This window comes from Pezoporus flaviventris, unplaced genomic scaffold (assembly GCF_033815535.1).
Source record: "Pezoporus flaviventris isolate CSIRO_AGI_PZ_B2104156 unplaced genomic scaffold, CSIRO_AGI_Pfla_v1 ptg000070l, whole genome shotgun sequence".
Lineage (NCBI taxonomy): Eukaryota > Metazoa > Chordata > Aves > Psittaciformes > Psittacidae > Pezoporus > Pezoporus flaviventris.
Window position 1 is genome coordinate 7,247,431 of NW_026892618.1, and position 17,831 is coordinate 7,265,261.

The window sequence follows — 17,831 nt, forward strand, 5'->3', positions numbered from 1 at the left end:
ATTCTGCTGAATGTCTCTGCTTTTCCTTTCTCCTGCCACTCCACCTCAAACCTAAGGGGACATCATGGGCCCAGCACTTCAAAATTTAGACCAGCTGCTAAGGATGCCCTTTGGCTGTGGTGAACAGAACATGGTTCAGTTTGCACCAAACATCTTCATACTCCAATACTTGAATAAGACTAAACAACTGGTCCCAGAAATTGAAGATAAAGCACTGAAATTCCTGAAAACAGGTAAATACTGACCTTTGTTCTTCTGCTCCAAAACAAAGGTGCTATAAATCAAGAGTGTGGGCCACTGGTCTGGTAGAGAGGTGCAGGGAGAAGTGGGAGCACTGCCAGAGTTGTGACAAAGAAAGGTATTACAGAGAATAAAAGATATGTCTCATGGAAGGAAAAGTGTGCTTCTGAAGAAGCAGGACTTCTGTCTCTCACTGTTATTGAGGTACGAACCCTGCTTTTTAGTGACGGGTGTAGGTAATTAATGATTTCCATCATTATGTGATGCCTGTGGTTTGTTCTCTTATCAGTCTGAGGCAGATGGAAGTCCCTTGTGGAAATGGCATCAGCTGCTATTAACTGGAATAAAAAATGGCCTTTGGAATAGATAGGAGTTCAGTAGATTAGTGTTTCTCCATGTTTTAGGATACATACTGTGGGGGCATGTCAGCTCTGTTAATCTGAACTTAATACAGTGCCAGTGTGTCTGTCCCATTTTGCAAAGTGCCTCCCATTTCAGCCTGCCAGTCTCCTTACCCTGCTATGCTGCAAGCTTAGCAGCCTTCCATGGGTAGGGTTATAGAGTTTTATTTCCTCTCCTTCCCCCTTTCTCTCTTGTACTGTAAGTGGGTCAGATATTTAGGAGAGAGGGACCTACCCAAGAGAGTGGCAGCAGCAGAGGAGCAAGATGGAGGGTAGCCAATGACGCTCTGTGGAGGGTGTAGGAAGAGCCAACAGATGCAGCTAGTGTTTTGCCCTCAGAGCTTTCACAAAACAGTGCTTTCTTGAGTCCCAACAGGGATAGCAGAAGTACTGAAAACCAAACTCGATATTATATTGGTCCCCTCTAGGAAAAGCCTTCGTCCTTACTCCTAACTCCTACAGCTAATTTGTTCACAGCATGGTACCCATGAAGGTTCCCTGGGGTGTGGGCAAACATGAGATGGCAAAACATGTCACCGTTCTGCAGACCAGCAGGGCAGATACCCAGAGTACTTGCATGTAACAGCTCTAGTCATATAGAGCAGCTGCATGCCACACTTCAGTGGTGCTCTGTGACTGCTTCTTGTCATGCTGGTGTGGGGTGCATGGGGAATTGGGGGGTGGAAGGTTTGCCTCAATGTCTCTGACTATAGGACCTGGTGAAGTCTCTCGCTGTGGACCTTTCTTCCCACAGCCAGATAGAGTTTGAGATGCTACAGGCCCTCACACTGAGAGTCATGTCCTGGCATCCATCTTCATAGGTTACCAGCGTCAGCTGCTCTACAAACATGACGATGGTTCATACAGCGCCTTTGGGAAAGGTGACAACCAGGGCAACACATGGTGAGTGACCAGAGTTGTTACTGTCATCCCAAACCTATTATCCTTATTGGTTCAGCTCCTGGCTGTGACATGGGATTCCTCTGTGCTCTGCTCACAGGCTGACAGCTTTTGTAGCCAGGTCCTTTGGACAAGCCAGCTCTCACATCTACATCAATAAGGATCATGTGCACAGTGCCCTGCTCTGGCTGCAGAAGCACCAGCTGCCCAATGGCTGCTTCCAGAGTGTGGGAAAGCTTTTCAACAATGACTTGAAGGTATGGCTGCCAGACATGGGAGTGAGAGCAGGAGAAGCCCAATGTGAGGCACAGGGCTGCTTCCCCAGGCTCTTTCTCTGTGCACAGTAGCACAAAGCAATGTGCCCATGGCCTAGCACAGCCAAGGCAGCTTCCCAGAGCAGAACAAAAAAGTATGGTCTAAAACCGCAGGCATTTCCTCCAGGTGAGGTTTTAATCATGGAATGATAGAATGGTTTAGGTTGGAAAGGACCTTCAGATAATCCAGTTCCAACCCCCCTGCCATGGGCAGGGACACCTCACACTAGATCATGCCACCCAAGTCTCTGTCCAACCTAGCCTTGAACACTGCCAAGGATGGAACATTTACCACTGCTTTGGGCAACCTGCTCCAGTGCCTCACCGTCCTCACAGTAAAGAACTTCTTCCTTATATCTAACCTGAACTTCCACTGTTGAAGTTTAAATCCATCACCCCTTGTCCTATCACTACAGTCCCTGATGAAGAGTCCCTCTCTGGTATCCTTGCAGGATACTTCATAGGATCGCTTCTAGGATTTCTTCATTTTTACTTTAGTCAAAAGGCAGCATGGCCAATCGTGCCAGGGCACTTCAAGGGCATACGAAGAAATATTCCTATATTTTAGTGCTTGTCTAGAATACCCTGGCTGCATTCTCCCTCTTCTCATGCCTTATGACACACAATACACTCCAGATAGACCTGACTATGTGCTCTGAGAATATCTGAAAACACAGCTGTTCTCCACCTCCCAAAAAGTACGACTTTTGGAGCCTGACATCCCCAAAATGATCCCTGCAGTGTAGCTGCAAATGCACCAAGCTTTTGGTAAACATGAACTGGATTCATTGTCGTTGTAAAGGTAAGATTGCAAGGCCACCCATATTAAATACAAGGCAGGTTTATGAAAGAAGAGTGTTATTTCAGCAAAGGGTTACACTTTTTTCCTTAAAATTTGGATGCTATATAAAAAAAACCCAAACTCAGAGTGTACGTATAGACTGTCCATCCTTGTCTGATTTTCATTAATTGCTCAACTTGGGCTTTCTATTTGAATAGAACTTTTTGGAATAGGTTCTGTCTCTCCCCTTACGCTTCAAAGTTTCTGCTGTTCAGTATGAGCAATGCTTTTCAGCAGCTCAGCCCAAATTCCCCTTCTCATTTTAGATGTTGTTGTGTCTCATGTCTATGCATACAAGCAGAACTTCCCCAAGAACAAATGTCTTCTGATGGGAAAAGAGGCTCCTGTTTACCCATATTAACCTGTAGCTTCTTACAGTCAGCTGAACTGTATGTAAACTTGCATTGCTTCTTGTATGCAAATCCTGCGCCATAAACACTTTGTTCAAGAGTCTAGTTGTAACATATTTAAGAAAATAAATAGATTAACAGTCTGTTTCATGCCTTTCTGTGAGAAGGCAAGCCTTGGCTGGATGCATAATACGGCTGTGAGGCTGCCCTCAACACCAGATTTTCATTACATTCAGTAAGTGAACCTGGAGTGATTTCCTTCAGTCCTCGTATGTGCAGGAATTCCCTGAGGTATGCTACTATCCTCCCTCAGGTACACCATCCATAGGCAGTTTCAGTGGCTATACAATGACAAGCAATCAGTGATTGGTTTTGCCCTTTTCTGATGTTAGTCTGTGTGACTTGCAGGGTGGTGTGGATGATACAATCTCATTAACAGCCTATATTGCTGCTGCACTGGTGGAGCTCCATCTGGAGAAGAATGTAAGTCAAATCCAAACTCTCGCAGGGTTTGGCAGCATCCTCCCCAGGTCTATGGTTTCAGGGCGTACCCAGCTTGAGTTGGTGAAAAGTTCTGCCATGTCCCACCTTTGTATACAATAAGCTCAACAGGAAATTGTTAACTTGGAAAGGAGTTCTTAATATAAAAGGCCTGACTTACAGCAAAGCAGAGCATATGCCATTCCCAGCTGATCTCAGGGGAAACAATTGCCTCTGAAAATGGCTTAGGGCTTGCAGGGAGATGCAATAGTTTTCATTAAACCAACCAATTTAGCCAAAGGATAAAAAGACCACCTTTTAGGTATGCAACCCTCCTCCTTCAGACCTGAAATAAAAGCAATGATCTTCAGGCCAAGAGCAGACTCTTCTAGCTATGATGGGCTGATATTCCAGCATTCCTGGTACAGTTCTGAGAACAACGTTGTACCCCCTCAGGAACTGAGGCACACACAATGCAGCTCTGACAGTTCTGAGCCAGCGTGTTACCAGACACTTCCTACAGCTGGGTTCTCAAGTGTATTGACAATCCCCCCTCCCAGTGGTATGTCCAGTCAGATCTTTGGTTTCCACCCACAGTGAGTGATGCTTTGTCCACTCTACTTCACGTTCCACAGTCCTGAGAGAGATGCTAGCACTAAAATTCATCAAAGATGTAGCTGGGATGCTTGAGGGTTGGGGATATATTTTCACAACAACTTTTTTTTTGTCAGAGGAAATTCACTGGGTTGGAATTCCTTTCTCAGGTTACCATGCTGGATAATGCCTTACGTTGCCTCAGGAATGTAACGCTTGATAAAACAAGCCTTTATGTTAAGTCTTTGATGGCTTATGTCTTCACGCTGAGTCAGGATATGGAGATGAGAGAGCAGCTCCTGCATATGCTAGAGAAGGAAACTGGTAGGTTGCTGTTTAGAAGATTTTGGGTTCTGGAAATAATGACTGTGTTTAAAGCCTGGTATCTGTAGGATTTAATTGCAGTGATTTGGAAAATTTAACTATTCTGAGGTTGGCTTTTGTGTCAGAAAACGTTAACCTCTTGAAGCTGTGAGAGTCTCTAGTTTTCTCAGACCCAGGTACAATTTCTAATTGAAAGCAGCAGATGTGATCCATGCTCAATTTGTGTGGTCAAAGGGCTCACTGGAGTTGTGATGCTCCCACCGTTCTTCAGCAATTCATCTGTAGTGCAAGAGATCTTACAGAGGAAACTTGGTTCACCATGTCTATTTATCTGCTGGTCAGGGCATTTACATGCAGAATTTGCAGTGCTTTTTGACTGCTTCCCCATTGCTGCTTTACTCAGCTCAGGGCCCGTGGGTGGATACATATTTATTGCTATGCCGCTGATCTTGGTTCTTCCATTTATCTCTTTAATGTGGGTCAAGTCATAGTTACTTTGGCTTTTTTTTTCCACTGTTAATAGTTAGCAATGTCTTGACAAGAGCAATGGAGTTGTAAGAGTGGGAAAGGTGTCCTACATGTTTAAATGTGTCTGTGTTCTGCCTGCTGAGTCTGAGGATGTGACTGCAGTTTGCCTGCTGGAGAATCTTTGCCTCAGAGGTTTATCTTCTGCTGGCTAGACACCTTTCTGTATTAGCCTCACTAGCAGGATTACAGTTGGATCTTCAAGAGGACTTCGATGCTTTTTAAAGACTCAAGGTTAATCTGTAGGTCAGCTGTAGCTGCATCTTCAGGAAACCTTCTACCACTTCATTTAAAACTTGTTCTGCTTACACTACCTTGGGAGTAGTAAATGACAAACCCCTCATGCAAAAACCTTCCATTCTGATAAGCATAATGAAGTTATACCAGTCCATAGATGGGGGTCCTTGTTTAGCCCTGAGCTAAACTCTGAAGTCTTTATGCTGGTTTTGGGCAAACAAGTGATTTTGTGATTCTATTTCAAAAGTGAAGGTTTGTTCTGAAAACTGATTTGGAATTTAAGTGTGTTTCAAGGTTTCATATTTGTACCTTTGCAGAAGATGACCTACAATTCAACTGAATTCTAGATACTTAGTTGAATTTTGGTTAGCTCCCTAACATCACTATAGCAAAACATTTGACTGGACTCAGATGTATTCAATGCCTATAAGCTTAGACCATAGATGGGAGGCCAGCTCTAGATTAAAATTGTCCTAGCTTATGCACTGCATAGTGAGGATGCCAACAAAGTGAGTTGGGTAGTTTTGCTCCTCTGGTAGCCCATCAGCAATTCTTCTTCAAAGAGTGAACAATTCTTGCACAATAGATACAAATGACTGGAAATGGATCCTGCAGCTTTTCAGCACGGGGAGCCCTGTTATACAGTCCTAGGGAAATGCAGAAGCAGCAAAAAATGTCAAAGCTTGAGTACGTAGCTTTGAATATACACAGTACACAGAGATTAGTAAAGACTAGAACTGTACTTTAAGCAAAAAGCCTCTGTTCAAAGTCAATAGTTTCTAGGAAAATTGTTTTCTGGAGGAACTCTGAGGATTTAGGGCCTGGATCTCTCTGTGCTTTCAAAAGAAAAAAGTGGAGCCTGTTACAGAAGGCTGGCCCTTCAGAGCACAAAAGCAACACAAGTGACTGGCTTCTGCACTCTGAGGTGCCCTGGAAAGGCACAGGTATTTATTTCCAGTGGTATACAGGAAACTGCCAGTCCTTGAAGGATACTAGGGCAGGAGAAGTTGATGTTCATAAGTTCTACTCTTCCACATGTTTCTCCCCCCATCAGCAGAGCTCCTGACATCACATTCCAGTAGTGAAGAATCTTCCTCTTCTATGATTGAGACAGTAGCCTACATCCTCCTGGCTCATGTCTCCAAACCAGACTTGGCATTCAATGAAGCCTCAGTAAGCAAGATTGTGCACTGGCTCAGTGGAAAAAGAAATGCCTTTGGTGGATTTGCTTCCACACAGGTAACAAGTTGGAGGAAGTCATGGGGCAAGGAGAGAGATACTGTGCCCGGAGTGGTGTGCACAACTCTCATGTGCACATCACTCTAGATCCATCCTTTGCGGACAGGCATACATAAACCTGCTTGGGAAGGGGAATGCCAGGGGGAAACACTTTTTCTGTGTGGTGTAATTAATATTACCCAGAGCCTGGGACTGCTAACCCCAGGGCTCAGAAGCCACCCTTTCCAGGTAACAAAGTAAGCCAGCTGCCTGTGGCATAGACCCTACCTATGCACTTAGTGGCATAGACCCCACCTGTGTCAGAGTGTGAATCGGGGCCATAAGGAGTGCTGTTCTCCCCTCAGTGCCTGAGCTAGTGTACTGCATCTTGTACTGCAGGGTTCCACAGCAAAGTGACTCTCTCTCTACCTTCAGGACACAGTTGTTAGCCTGCAGGCCCTCGCTCAGTATGCAGCCCTGATTCCTCAGGAGATCAAAGAGGTAAAGGTGACAGTGAAAGGCAAGGAGACTTCTCCATTGGAGTTCCATGTGCACAGGAACAACAAGTTGGTCCTGCATCAGACTTCCCTCCTTGCAGTCCCAGGGATTTACACAGTACAAGCAACTGGCAGCGGCTGTGTTTATGTACAGGTGCGTATATACAAGGAAAAGAACTGTCAGGTTTTGCCACTGACTATTCAAGTGAGGTTTGGCTCTAAGGAGACACTATAGCCTCAGATTCTGAGTAGGATTTGGTTTTCTAGGCAGAATCATGTTGAGCTTGAAGGAGCTCAGGTATACTCTGTTGACATGGTTTTATTGTAACCATCTATGGTACCTTCATCTCAGAAATGTCTCAGTTTTGCTGCCCCATGCTATAGAGCCATATCATTGTAAAGAGACCAGTAGATCTGAAGTAAGGAGTGATGAGATGCAGAACAGTACCTGCTTCTATATTGAACATATGTTGCTGATGTCATTGCTTCAGGAGCTGAGCACTGTGTATCTTCTGACTCAATATTCTTTGGATTGTTATCACACACAGAGATAAGGAGAGATGTAGGACCGAGGTCTTCTTATCTCAGTACAACAACACAACTGGTCCATCTTATTTTTCTGGCGGCTTTGATAGTAGTCTGCTTATGAGCCACTCAAGCAGCAAAGAACTCAAGTCACTCCCTATGAAAACTTCCCTCACTGTGTCACTTCTGTTCAGCCATCTCTTCTGTTCAGAGAATCTACCAGCAGTGTATAGACAAGAGGACATAACAATAATTTACTGTTAATGCACGTAGGCAGTAACTAGGACTAGTACTGCTTGGCTAGACTTGACTAAATAAGACATCTGATGAATACTGCTGACCAGGCAGGCACCAGGCAGATGGAGGAAGATTGGCCTATGCTGTTCTTTGGAGTGTGATCAACCCTCTTGCTGAATTGTCTTCTGATTCTTTACTCTTCCTTTCTTTCAGGTTTTATACTTGTTTTGTTAGTATTTTTCCTCTTGATACCTGGAACTGATAACTATTCTCATGTCAACAGTTAACAGTCATATTTCTTTCTCCTTGCGGCAATGTTTTAACTAATGTACTTTCTCACATCTTAATGATTTTTTTTTTTCAGTAAGAATGAGACATTTTTGCGCTTGGTGTTGGTCTTGGATCACAGATAGCTAAGCCTCCATGCTGAAGGTTAGATTTGGCAGATGTACCTGATGCTGTGTGCTAAACAGCACATCTGAACAGAAAGCACAGCTGGGGCCAACTGTGTTAGCCACTGGTTACCAATTCCTTAAAAGCTGGAGGCACAGGTAGTCCTTTAGCTCACACAGGGAAGCTCCAGGGCACTTCACAGAGATATTTTCTTCCCCACCAGACCACGTTGTACTATAACGTCCCACCACCAGAAAAAGAAGAAGTCTTCATTCTAGATGTGGAAACAGTACCAAGAGAATATGATGGTGTCAGGGAACAGCTTGACATCCATGTGTCTGTCAGGTATGAGATTCCTTGAAGGTCTTTCTTCAGTGGAGCCCAGTAATATGATCAACCCCCACCCACCAAAAACCTCCTGTCTCTGGAGACAAAGACACAGGGGAAGACTCTCTTCTTCTCCATAGATCCCAAACAGATCATGAACTGAGGCCTGGAGAAGCATGGGAATGCATTTTCAATGCCACAACAACTATTTCAGTCAGCATAGAGCACATCAACAGTCCAAGAGCATTAGCAGCTGAGATGGCATTGTTCCCAAGAGCCAGAGTTCCCTCCCTGAGGGACACTTGGCAGCCTGGGTTGAACCAGCCCTGAGGTGCATTCTCCTGTAGTGTGAACCTCTGCTGGAACCAGATAGCAACAATTCCAGTCCCCATCCTTATTTCACTTGCCTGCATCTGTCTAATCCTGCAAAAAGCAACTGGATTTGCCTAACCAACATTGGCCTTTCTAGTCATCAGAGCACTTGTAGTAAGCGTGGGTAAAGCACTTCCCAAATATTCGTTTGTGAAGTCAAGCCATCACATCACACATCTGTTTAGGATGAGCATCTTGGTCCATATTCTCCATACCCTACTGTCTTGAAAGTAACATCTCCACGTTGCAGAGGGCATGAAGCCATAACACATTAATCATAACACATTCACTGCACAATCTGTTTTAATAACTAGCAAATAGATGGAGACAAATTTTTGTCCTTTTCTCTTATCAATTAGACATTCTGCTGAGCTTTCACATCACCGTAGAGCAGGCCAGAGGTTGGAAATGTTCATTAGTATCTCCTAGACATGCTGTGATGCCTTCCACATCTAATGTGCTTCTCTCCTGGTTTTTCAGTTATGTAGGGGACCGTGAGACCAGTAACATGGCCCTGGTGGTGGTGGAGATGCTGTCAGGGTTCATTCCTGTGAAGAGCTCTGTGAAAGCGGTAAGACTTTTGCCTCTGGCCTTCCCTGAAGATATGAAAATGTGGCTTTCTGATGTAGCTGAGCCAGAAATATCCAAACATTTAAGAACTGCTGGAGAATAGTATCTACTTATCTTGCTACAAATTAATTAAAATCTGCACTAAGAAAGTGCAGATACAGTGGGCTATTTCACAAGGCAATTTTCCACTTGTGGAACTGATAATGCAGCTTTCCATGTTCAGTAGTGAGCATCACCTATGCAGTGAGAGGTGAGAGAGGATCTGGAAAGCACCTAGTTAGAATTGTCTGGGGGTGCACTGAGACCCTTTGCCATTGCCAGTACCATTTGTAGGGATACTCGATAAAGTGGTGTTGAATCCTGTAGAGTTGTTCAATTACATGCTCCAGTGTTCCAGGAGATAACAGGGAAGATATATCATATCCTCCTATTACCTATCCTCCCTTCGCTGCAAGTGCTGAAAGTAGGAACATGGCTCAAAGACAGTTGTCGCATATGTGAAAAAAATCTTCCTGAGACTTTGTGCACTCCCAGCAACCTTAGTACCATTATAGCTGGGTTATGCAGGTCTTCCCCTGACTCGGCTGAATGCTTTGGTCAGCAGTGGTTCACTGACAAACACTAAACTTCTTGTGAGAGAACAGGGAAGGCCAATGATCAGGTGCTAACCAAGCTCATCTCTTGTCATCCTATGCAGCTGGAGAAGATACCTCTGGCAAAAAAGACAGAGGTAAAACCAGACAAAGTCACAATCTACTTGGAAGAGGTAAGAGAAAGACCACAGGGAACTGCCTATTTAAGTAATAGCAACTGCAGTACTTTGTACAGGACTCTCAGAGATGAGAAATGCAAATCTGTAGGCTGGTCAAGGATGTTAAAATTTTGGCAGAAAAGGAAGAACCTGGAAAGACAGAAAAACAAATCTCTGATGCAGAGGGAATAAAGTTGGTATATAGATGACTTTGAGATGGCCAGTGGATTTCTGCTAATTCCAATTCTTCTCTCCAGCTGGGTAAGACTCCTCTGAAGTTTAACATCTCAGTGGAACAAGATGTTGAAGTTCAGAACCTGAAAGCGGCGACAGTGTATGTCTACGACTACTATAAGCCAGGTGAGATTTCAGTGACATAAGCAAAGAATAACTATTATACCCCCATTCAGACACAGTTCTGTCTATGTCCCTTATTCCCCATCTCCCTTATTCTGGTACACTTTTTCCTGCAACTCCAAACTTGGGTTTACTCTGTATTAAACTCTGACATTCAAGAAACAGAATCAATTGCTTTTCTGTTCTTGAGATGAGACTGCCTGGCACTATGATTACGTTGTGCTGTGTATGTGTACAAAATGACTGTGTTTTTTCACTTCCTCTAGCTTCAAGCTGTGTCTCTGTGGAAAGAAAGCTTCTCTGTCAATTTAGGATGTTTCCTCTAGCTCCTTGGCACTCTTGAAAATACTTAGAAATTTATTTAAAATCAGTGTTACATGCTGCTACCCTGATCCACCAGAAGGCAGAATTTAGTTCTGTGCTTTTCATGCGTGAAAATCCTACTATCCATTGTGTACTGAGAGGGTAATAGGAAAATAATTTCTTACCCTTTAAAGCTCTAAATGAACTACCAGTGCAAAGAAGAGAGATCTTGGAGTTATTTTGAGTCTCTCAGTATGAGCCAAAACAGCAGATGGAACATGAAGAATTATTTATTTATTTATTTATTTATTTAAATCATTTGAGAACAAAATAGAAGAACTATCACTGAAGTTTCAGAAAGCAGTACCAAAGGCCTACATGCTGTATAGTGAATTCTATTCTTGTTCCCCTTTCCACACCATATCAAGAAGACAACTAGACTTCTTAGTCCGGCATTTACAGAGATAAATATTGTCACCCGCTCTCTTTACTATTCCATCCTGTACAAGAATTTTTGTGTTTAGTACATACATTTTAAAAATTGATATCTCACATAAGAATACTAATTAGCCATAAAAAAGCAAGGCTATTGGGACACACTAATGAAAGGGTCTCTGCTTACAAAAATGTCTTTGTATTAGAAGGCATCACAATGCATACAGGGGTCTTTTACAGCTGTATGGGAGGTATGCTGGAAAGACAGACCATTGGTCTGACCCAATGTAGATATTTTTCTGTTTTGCATTCACAGTGTGAAGGGTAAAAAAAAAATTAAGGTAGTGGGATGGTTGTGTTAAAGAGTAAAAAGCCTGGCACTACCCTACAATGCAGTTCTGTACCTCATTGCTCTTTCTCTTTTGTTTCTACAGATGACCACACAGCAAGAGAGTATGTTTTCCCTTGCAGTTCAGGTTAGTCTTAACAAGATTCCAAGGTGGAAACAGCTGACACAAAGTAGAGGACTGGTGGTGAGCAAGCAAAGCACCCCACCTCTGCTCTGTATTTAATTCCATCAGGTCCAGTAGAGCCTTCTTGGTCTGCAGGTTGAATTGGAATCTACTGTACTAGTTGTGGGCATAGCTTCTAGCCCAGGTATAATCTCAATGCAGACCAAGGCCTTACCATACCATGGAAGGTTAAAAAGATCTATTTTTATTCTATTTCCATACACTCTTCACATGTGCAGTTCTTACAGTATCTCAAATATGAATGCAACTGGAAGTGCCTATTTCAATGACAGAAAGATGACATCCTCTAAGTTTTCTTAGCTCTTAGACAGCTTCCTAAAAGTTCACCAGGCACTTTGTCTTTTCTTGCTCTTTCTTCCCATAGATATCTCAAAGAAGGTTCCTACTAGAATGTCCTGACTCTGCAACCAATAATCTGAGTTCTCTGCTTCCACAAGGAAAACTTCATTGACTTGGCTCTCTGCTGTGTTGGATGCACCCTGTTTCCTTTGATGCTAAATTTCCATGTGAAACCTGGCTTCATACACAGTAATTTGGGATCAAGTGAAATAAAGTATGTGGAATATGGAGATAAGGCAGTGACTTGATGAAGATTTTAGTGCCTGAAAAAAAGAGAAACATTACTTAGGTCATGGTTGCATACTTTGCTTTTGGTCGTCATAGTGGCTTTATTCTTCGTCTCTTCCCTGAGTCCAATCTCTGGCTATCTTCTCAATAGAGTTAACAGAACAGTTTGTCTACAACCAAACTCTAAGCAAAAAAAGACATTTCTAACCCTCATCTAGTTCACTACATGGCCTTTTGAATCATCTTTATATCATAACTGAAGAGTAGGAACAGGCAGAAAAGAACTGTATAACAGTGCCTTTTGAAGGGAGGCCATATGACTGAAATAACCCTTCCACATTCACAGTGTGTTGTGTGGTTTCTTGTTTGTTTCCATTTCTTATGTCAAGCAGGAGTATTTTAAAAACTCTAAAAGTGCACAATCCTACAGATATCACTTTCAGATCCCATTTCCATTAGATCAAGAACTCAAGGATTTTCTTTCAATGCCTACTATTTTAAAAGCAAGTCTGCCAAGCCATATAAATGAAGGGTTAGATCTGGATGTGTTTGTGTGGCTGATTTTTTATGTCCTGTGCTTCTTTTTTTTTTTTTTTTTTTTTTTTGGAAGCAAACATTTGTAATCTCCTTTTAGTGATTCAGTTATGTGTCATAAAGAGAAATAGCAATAGGAGGCAGTGATGGATGCTGTGTGCATACAGGATGTGCAAAGCTAACATTACTGTAGAAATATAATGAAAGGAGAAGATATTAATAGATGTTACATGCAGTGAACTATCCATGATCTTCCTCAGGTTATGGCTGTTTTGCCTTCCTGGTGACATGGAAAATGGGTATTGTTGTCCTTACAGTTTTCTTTATATACCTGTCTTGCAGGAGGGGATCAAGCAGCTAGCTAAGACAACCTCAGAAAGCTAGCAGATTAAGGTCATGTGCACATACTGTGGATATAGGGTAAGACTAACATTTGTATAAATGATTGCTGTGTGTCACCAACCTGTAGTGCCAAGACTGGGGCAGTACCTAGATGGCATCATAGGTCCTGCACTACAGGCATGCTCCTGGAGCTAGGGCTGGTAAAGGGTGCTCTTCCCTCAAGACACAGGCTGAGCAACAAATGGTGCCCAGGAGATACGAGCCTGGAAGATGAAAAAAAATGACACTACATGTTTAAAATAGATCACAGGAGCTGCAGAAGAGCCCTTAGGGCTGACATAGTCTGGCTAGGACTAGTAGCAGAGGCAGGCAGAGATCTGTTCATCCACATCCCAACTGTAGGGTTGCTGTAGCTGTGGACCTGAACTCAGATGGAGACAGCAGAAAAAAGATATTGGGATCCTGTATGCAGTTGTTGGTACCTGCAAATTCATCTCTTCTGCTTCTTAGGGCGCTTGCCCACTACCTTTACTGCTGGTGCCTAAAAATCACAATGTGGGTGAATTCCCTCTGCACCCTCCAACTCCAGCACATGCGAAAATGGCCTTAGTAACTAAAAAGGACTCACTATGTACCTTGGCTGTGAAAGAGGATGATGGCAGCGTCACAGGCTGAGAAAGAATAGGACATACCTTGATAATACTTTAAGAGCTCTGAACAGAGCCATGTAAACCAATCAACAACTAAAAACAAAACCTCAACACCGCCCCCCCCCCCAAAGCATTCAAGCCCCAGCAGTGGAAATTCCCTTTACCTGGCTGTTGTGGGCTGACACAGGAACAAACCTTATCCAGCCTCTCTCTCCCTGTCTCTTGGAAGTGGGGATCCTGCAGCAAAGGGGTGGCAATGAGAAGTGGGGAGGAGAGGGGGAATGTAGGGACAAAGAATGGGGAAGGGAGACAGGACCCTCTTGGGTTAGTAGAGGCATTGAGATGGAACTCTAGGTGTTGGGGAACTCAGGGGCAAGGCACTCCCTCCCTCACCTCCTGCCAGTGTGGCCAGTCCCCTCCTCTCAGAGCCCTGGTTGCCAAGCTGCCCTAAGACCTCTGCCTGGTCTTAGCGTCTGTGCCTTCACCACCATCCTGCACGCCTTCTTCCCTCAATCCCCTCCCTCCTGTCTTCGCATAGCACCTTTTCTCCTTCCCTCTATCACCTGCACCACGGATCCTGTCTTGCTATGGGTGTCTCCTGCTCTGAGACCTGCTAGCACTTCCATAAAGGCTCCAGCCCACCCCCTGCTCCTGGGACACTCTCTGCCCAGTAGTGTTTCTAGGCAATGCCTGCATGCAGGTAATTATTCCTGGTTGTCCACTTCCCCTTCACACTGCCCTGCTCCTCTATTGCTCACACTGTGACCCCAAGTCCCAGTCCCCATTGCTCATATGGCCTGCCTAAACTGCTGTCAGAGCTGCTTGTCCCAAACACTTGTTCTCAAAACAGTCCATGCCTCTTTCGAAATTCTCTGCCTGCCCAAGCATTCTGTCCACTCCTGTATTTCTTCTCTCTTCACTTTAATGGTTTTCAAATCTGTCTTTCCCTCGTTGGCCTAACTGGATTATATGCCTCGTTTGCACCTGTGCAAGCCTCTGCAATGGTCATAATAGAAAACTGAAAGGAGCCCTCATCCAAAGAGAAGTTAGAACATAGGACAGTTAAGTTGTTACTCTCCAGGAAGTTGGATACATGGCTGTATCCTGACTCATGCATATTACCTGTATGCTCAACTCACATGCTCCAGTTTGGAGACAGAACAATGGCTTATGAATCTGCCTTCCTTACTTCTCTAACATTTTGCCCCCCAAACAGGAAAGAAATACAAAACTGCAGAGCTATTTTTTGGAATTGTAAAACTTGGTACTGAGGATTGTTGACCATAAACAGAGTCTAAGGTTAATCCCAAATATTTTTTTTTCTCATTTTTGCGGTAAACAATGACGTATATTTGTCTCTTGTAGCTGCTGGACAATAACAGACTTTTAAAATAGCTACTACTGAGAACCATGTGAGACTCCATGGCTCAATCTGATGATCTCTGTGCAAGGTAAGCATACCTGTAGATTCACATGTGATGGCTTGCCAAGTTTCAATCTTATCCGATAGGTTAGTTTTCTACCAAGCTCAAATAGCTTAAGATTTTTTTATCAGCCCACACTTAAATCCAAGACATGCAATAGATGAGTAAGTAATTTTTAAAGCATTCTTGGATTTCTTTTGTTAAGATAATTTGTTTCAATAGAGGCCCCGGAATGCAGCTTACCTTTGACATTCAGAGAGGCTTCTTTCCTTAGAAAAGTCTGAAACTTGTAACTTCTTGTGTTGTACAGTTTGCCACACAGTGGGCTTATCCCCACACTCTCTCTTACATTGATAAACAATGTAGTTGATACTGTCTTGATGGCCAGGCCCAGTAACGTTTACAAGTAGACTGATATGTAAGAGCTTTTGCTTGTTGACTTGATTTTCCTTTCATATGCAGTTCACATCTTAAAGGTGGTGTAGAGGAGAAGGGTGCCTTCAGGGTACTTCAGGTAACTGACTCCTGGTGCAGGCTCCTCACAGACGAAGCATTTGGGTCTTCCCTTTCTGTGTCCAACTTCCCATTCCCTGCAGGGAGCAGAAAGGTAGCTTGGCATGCATTGACCTGTTGCTTTTTTTGAGGGATGGAAAACAAAGAAGTAAGAAGTACACTGCAGTTATTGCAGTAAGTGGGATAAATTGCACTTACATGTCCCAGTAAACTGGGAATAATGTCATGCTGTTCTCTGAACAGGAAGACATCCCAGGCTTGCAAGTCCGTCTGAATCAGATTTCTGCTCCCCTTACACCTCCATGGTGTAGAAAAAAGGCAAATGCAGACACGTTAGGCTAGATGTTTTTATATGCTTGTACTATATGAATCTGTATGGCACAGTATGCAGCTGTGCTAAGCCGTGCTGTTTACTCACGCGTGTATGAGGTTCATTGGTGCCAGTCTTCTTCCAGCTGAATTAGAAAAACCGTAAATCCAGAACGTGCACTTTTCCCGCAGGGCCACTGAGTGTCACCATCGCTCCGTGGGTTGCTCTCAAGATGCCGTTTCTCCAGCAAAACCCTTTGTTGAAATGGGTTGGAAAGGAAAAAATATAATTGGAATGAAAATGAGCTGCTTCTTGCTGAGATATGCACCTAAAATGCGAGTAAGCAGTACTACCTATGCAATGATTCCTGGCTTATATTTAGGCATAGCCCTTGACAGGATTCCAACCAGACCCTATAAGCCAGACTCACAAATTATAGCAGGAGCCTCAAGTGACAACAATTATGGGATGAAAAAGTGCTTCATCAGGAAACACTAAAAGGCCGGGATTCCACCATTTGGTGAGCAGAATGAATGGAATTTGGTGAGGGATTGATATTTACAAAAATAATGAAGGTGATGCATAAAGTGAATGGAAATCTTTCCATGGCAGACTGGGGGCATGTTTTAAAACACATAAAAAAGGTACTTTACACTATAAGAACCTACTGCTACAGGAGTTATGGGAGCCAATATCAGCAGGCTCAGAAAGCTCATAGACAAACTAATGAAAAAACAGTCTCTACCAAAGAAAATAGGTTGTGATCATACCTCCATCCTTACTGCCATGCTTGGATATGGGAGTAGGACAAGGGGAATGGACTGTAGGTACTGGCCAGATGCACTTGCTCTGCCTAAAAAGTATTAAAGGCATCCATATCTGGTGGACTGAAAAATCCAGAGCCTTGCTTCCTTCCTTCCTGGGCCCACGGAGTTGAGTGGGAGCTTCTTACTTTGTTTCACATCTCCATTTCTCCACACTTGTTTGCCTCTGATCCACCTTGATCCCTCCATCTTCCTGCCTGTGATTCTCACCCAAACACACCAGTGTAGTCTTGTAAATCCTCAAATTCTCTCTATCGATTCCAACATCTCTCCACACCCTCCGCCCCCCCCCCCCCCCCCCCAGCACCCCCCAGTAAGTCTTAAAGCCTCTTTACTGCAGTAATTCCTCTCATTTGCATAGATTCCAGAGTTTCCTCCCTTGAATTGCCTTCATTGGGTTTTACAACAGGGACAAATGGCTTAGTCGTTTGTCCAGTCGTTGAGGGTTTTAGAAGTGGTTGATTCACAGGGATTACATTGGCTGGGCTCCCTGCTTTGTAATTGTTCCTTTAGTCACTATCTGGCCTTTTATTTTGAATAGCCTTAAATATCTTCTATAGCTTTTTTTTTTTTTTTTTGGCATGAAAATCAGCCAGTTTTCCACCTGAATTAAAAAAGAATCCCCAGCATTTAGAGCCAGTAACAGTCCAAATCCTCTACAGTAGTTCAGACAGCAGCAAATGTTATCCTGCGATTCTAAGTCAATGGGACTGGATCTTCTGTGAGTGGATAGTCCAGCACTTTAATTACTGAGCCAGATGCAATGTTATTGCCACATGAAGCTCAAACATGTCATTTGCAGTAGCAGTTATGATGCTCATAGCCTCAGCAATGCTTGAGCTTCTGCACCTTGTACACAAAGATGGAGCATGATTTTGTTTCTGCTTGCCTTTTGCTCCTTCCCACTCATCCTTGGCACTTGAGCTGTCATCCTTAAAGGAAA

The 17,831-nt window shown here is 43.5% G+C and overlaps 1 protein-coding gene across 5 annotated transcripts in view; it reads left to right on the plus strand.

Moving 5' to 3' along the window:
- LOC133278971 (alpha-2-macroglobulin-like protein 1) overlaps positions 1–12,636 on the plus strand; it is a 31,667-nt gene extending 19,031 nt beyond the window's left edge. For 4 of the 5 annotated variants that reach the window (XM_061472295.1, XM_061472293.1, XM_061472292.1 and 1 more), the window contains 13 exons: positions 57–233; positions 1,463–1,544; positions 1,642–1,798; positions 3,455–3,529; positions 4,291–4,444; positions 6,261–6,445; positions 6,860–7,075; positions 8,300–8,421; positions 9,256–9,346; positions 10,043–10,111; positions 10,354–10,456; positions 11,626–11,667; positions 12,089–12,636. In XM_061472295.1, the coding sequence (XP_061328279.1) occupies positions 57–233; positions 1,463–1,544; positions 1,642–1,798; positions 3,455–3,529; positions 4,291–4,444; positions 6,261–6,445; positions 6,860–7,075; positions 8,300–8,421; positions 9,256–9,346; positions 10,043–10,111; positions 10,354–10,456; positions 11,626–11,667; positions 12,089–12,123 (1,508 nt within the window). In that variant the 3' untranslated portion in view covers positions 12,124–12,636. The remainder of the gene's footprint in view (positions 1–56; positions 234–1,462; positions 1,545–1,641; positions 1,799–3,454; positions 3,530–4,290; positions 4,445–6,260; positions 6,446–6,859; positions 7,076–8,299; positions 8,422–9,255; positions 9,347–10,042; positions 10,112–10,353; positions 10,457–11,625; positions 11,668–12,088) is intronic. The other variant, XM_061472294.1, reaches the window with a different exon arrangement.
- Positions 12,637–17,831: the final 5,195 nt, after the last annotated feature.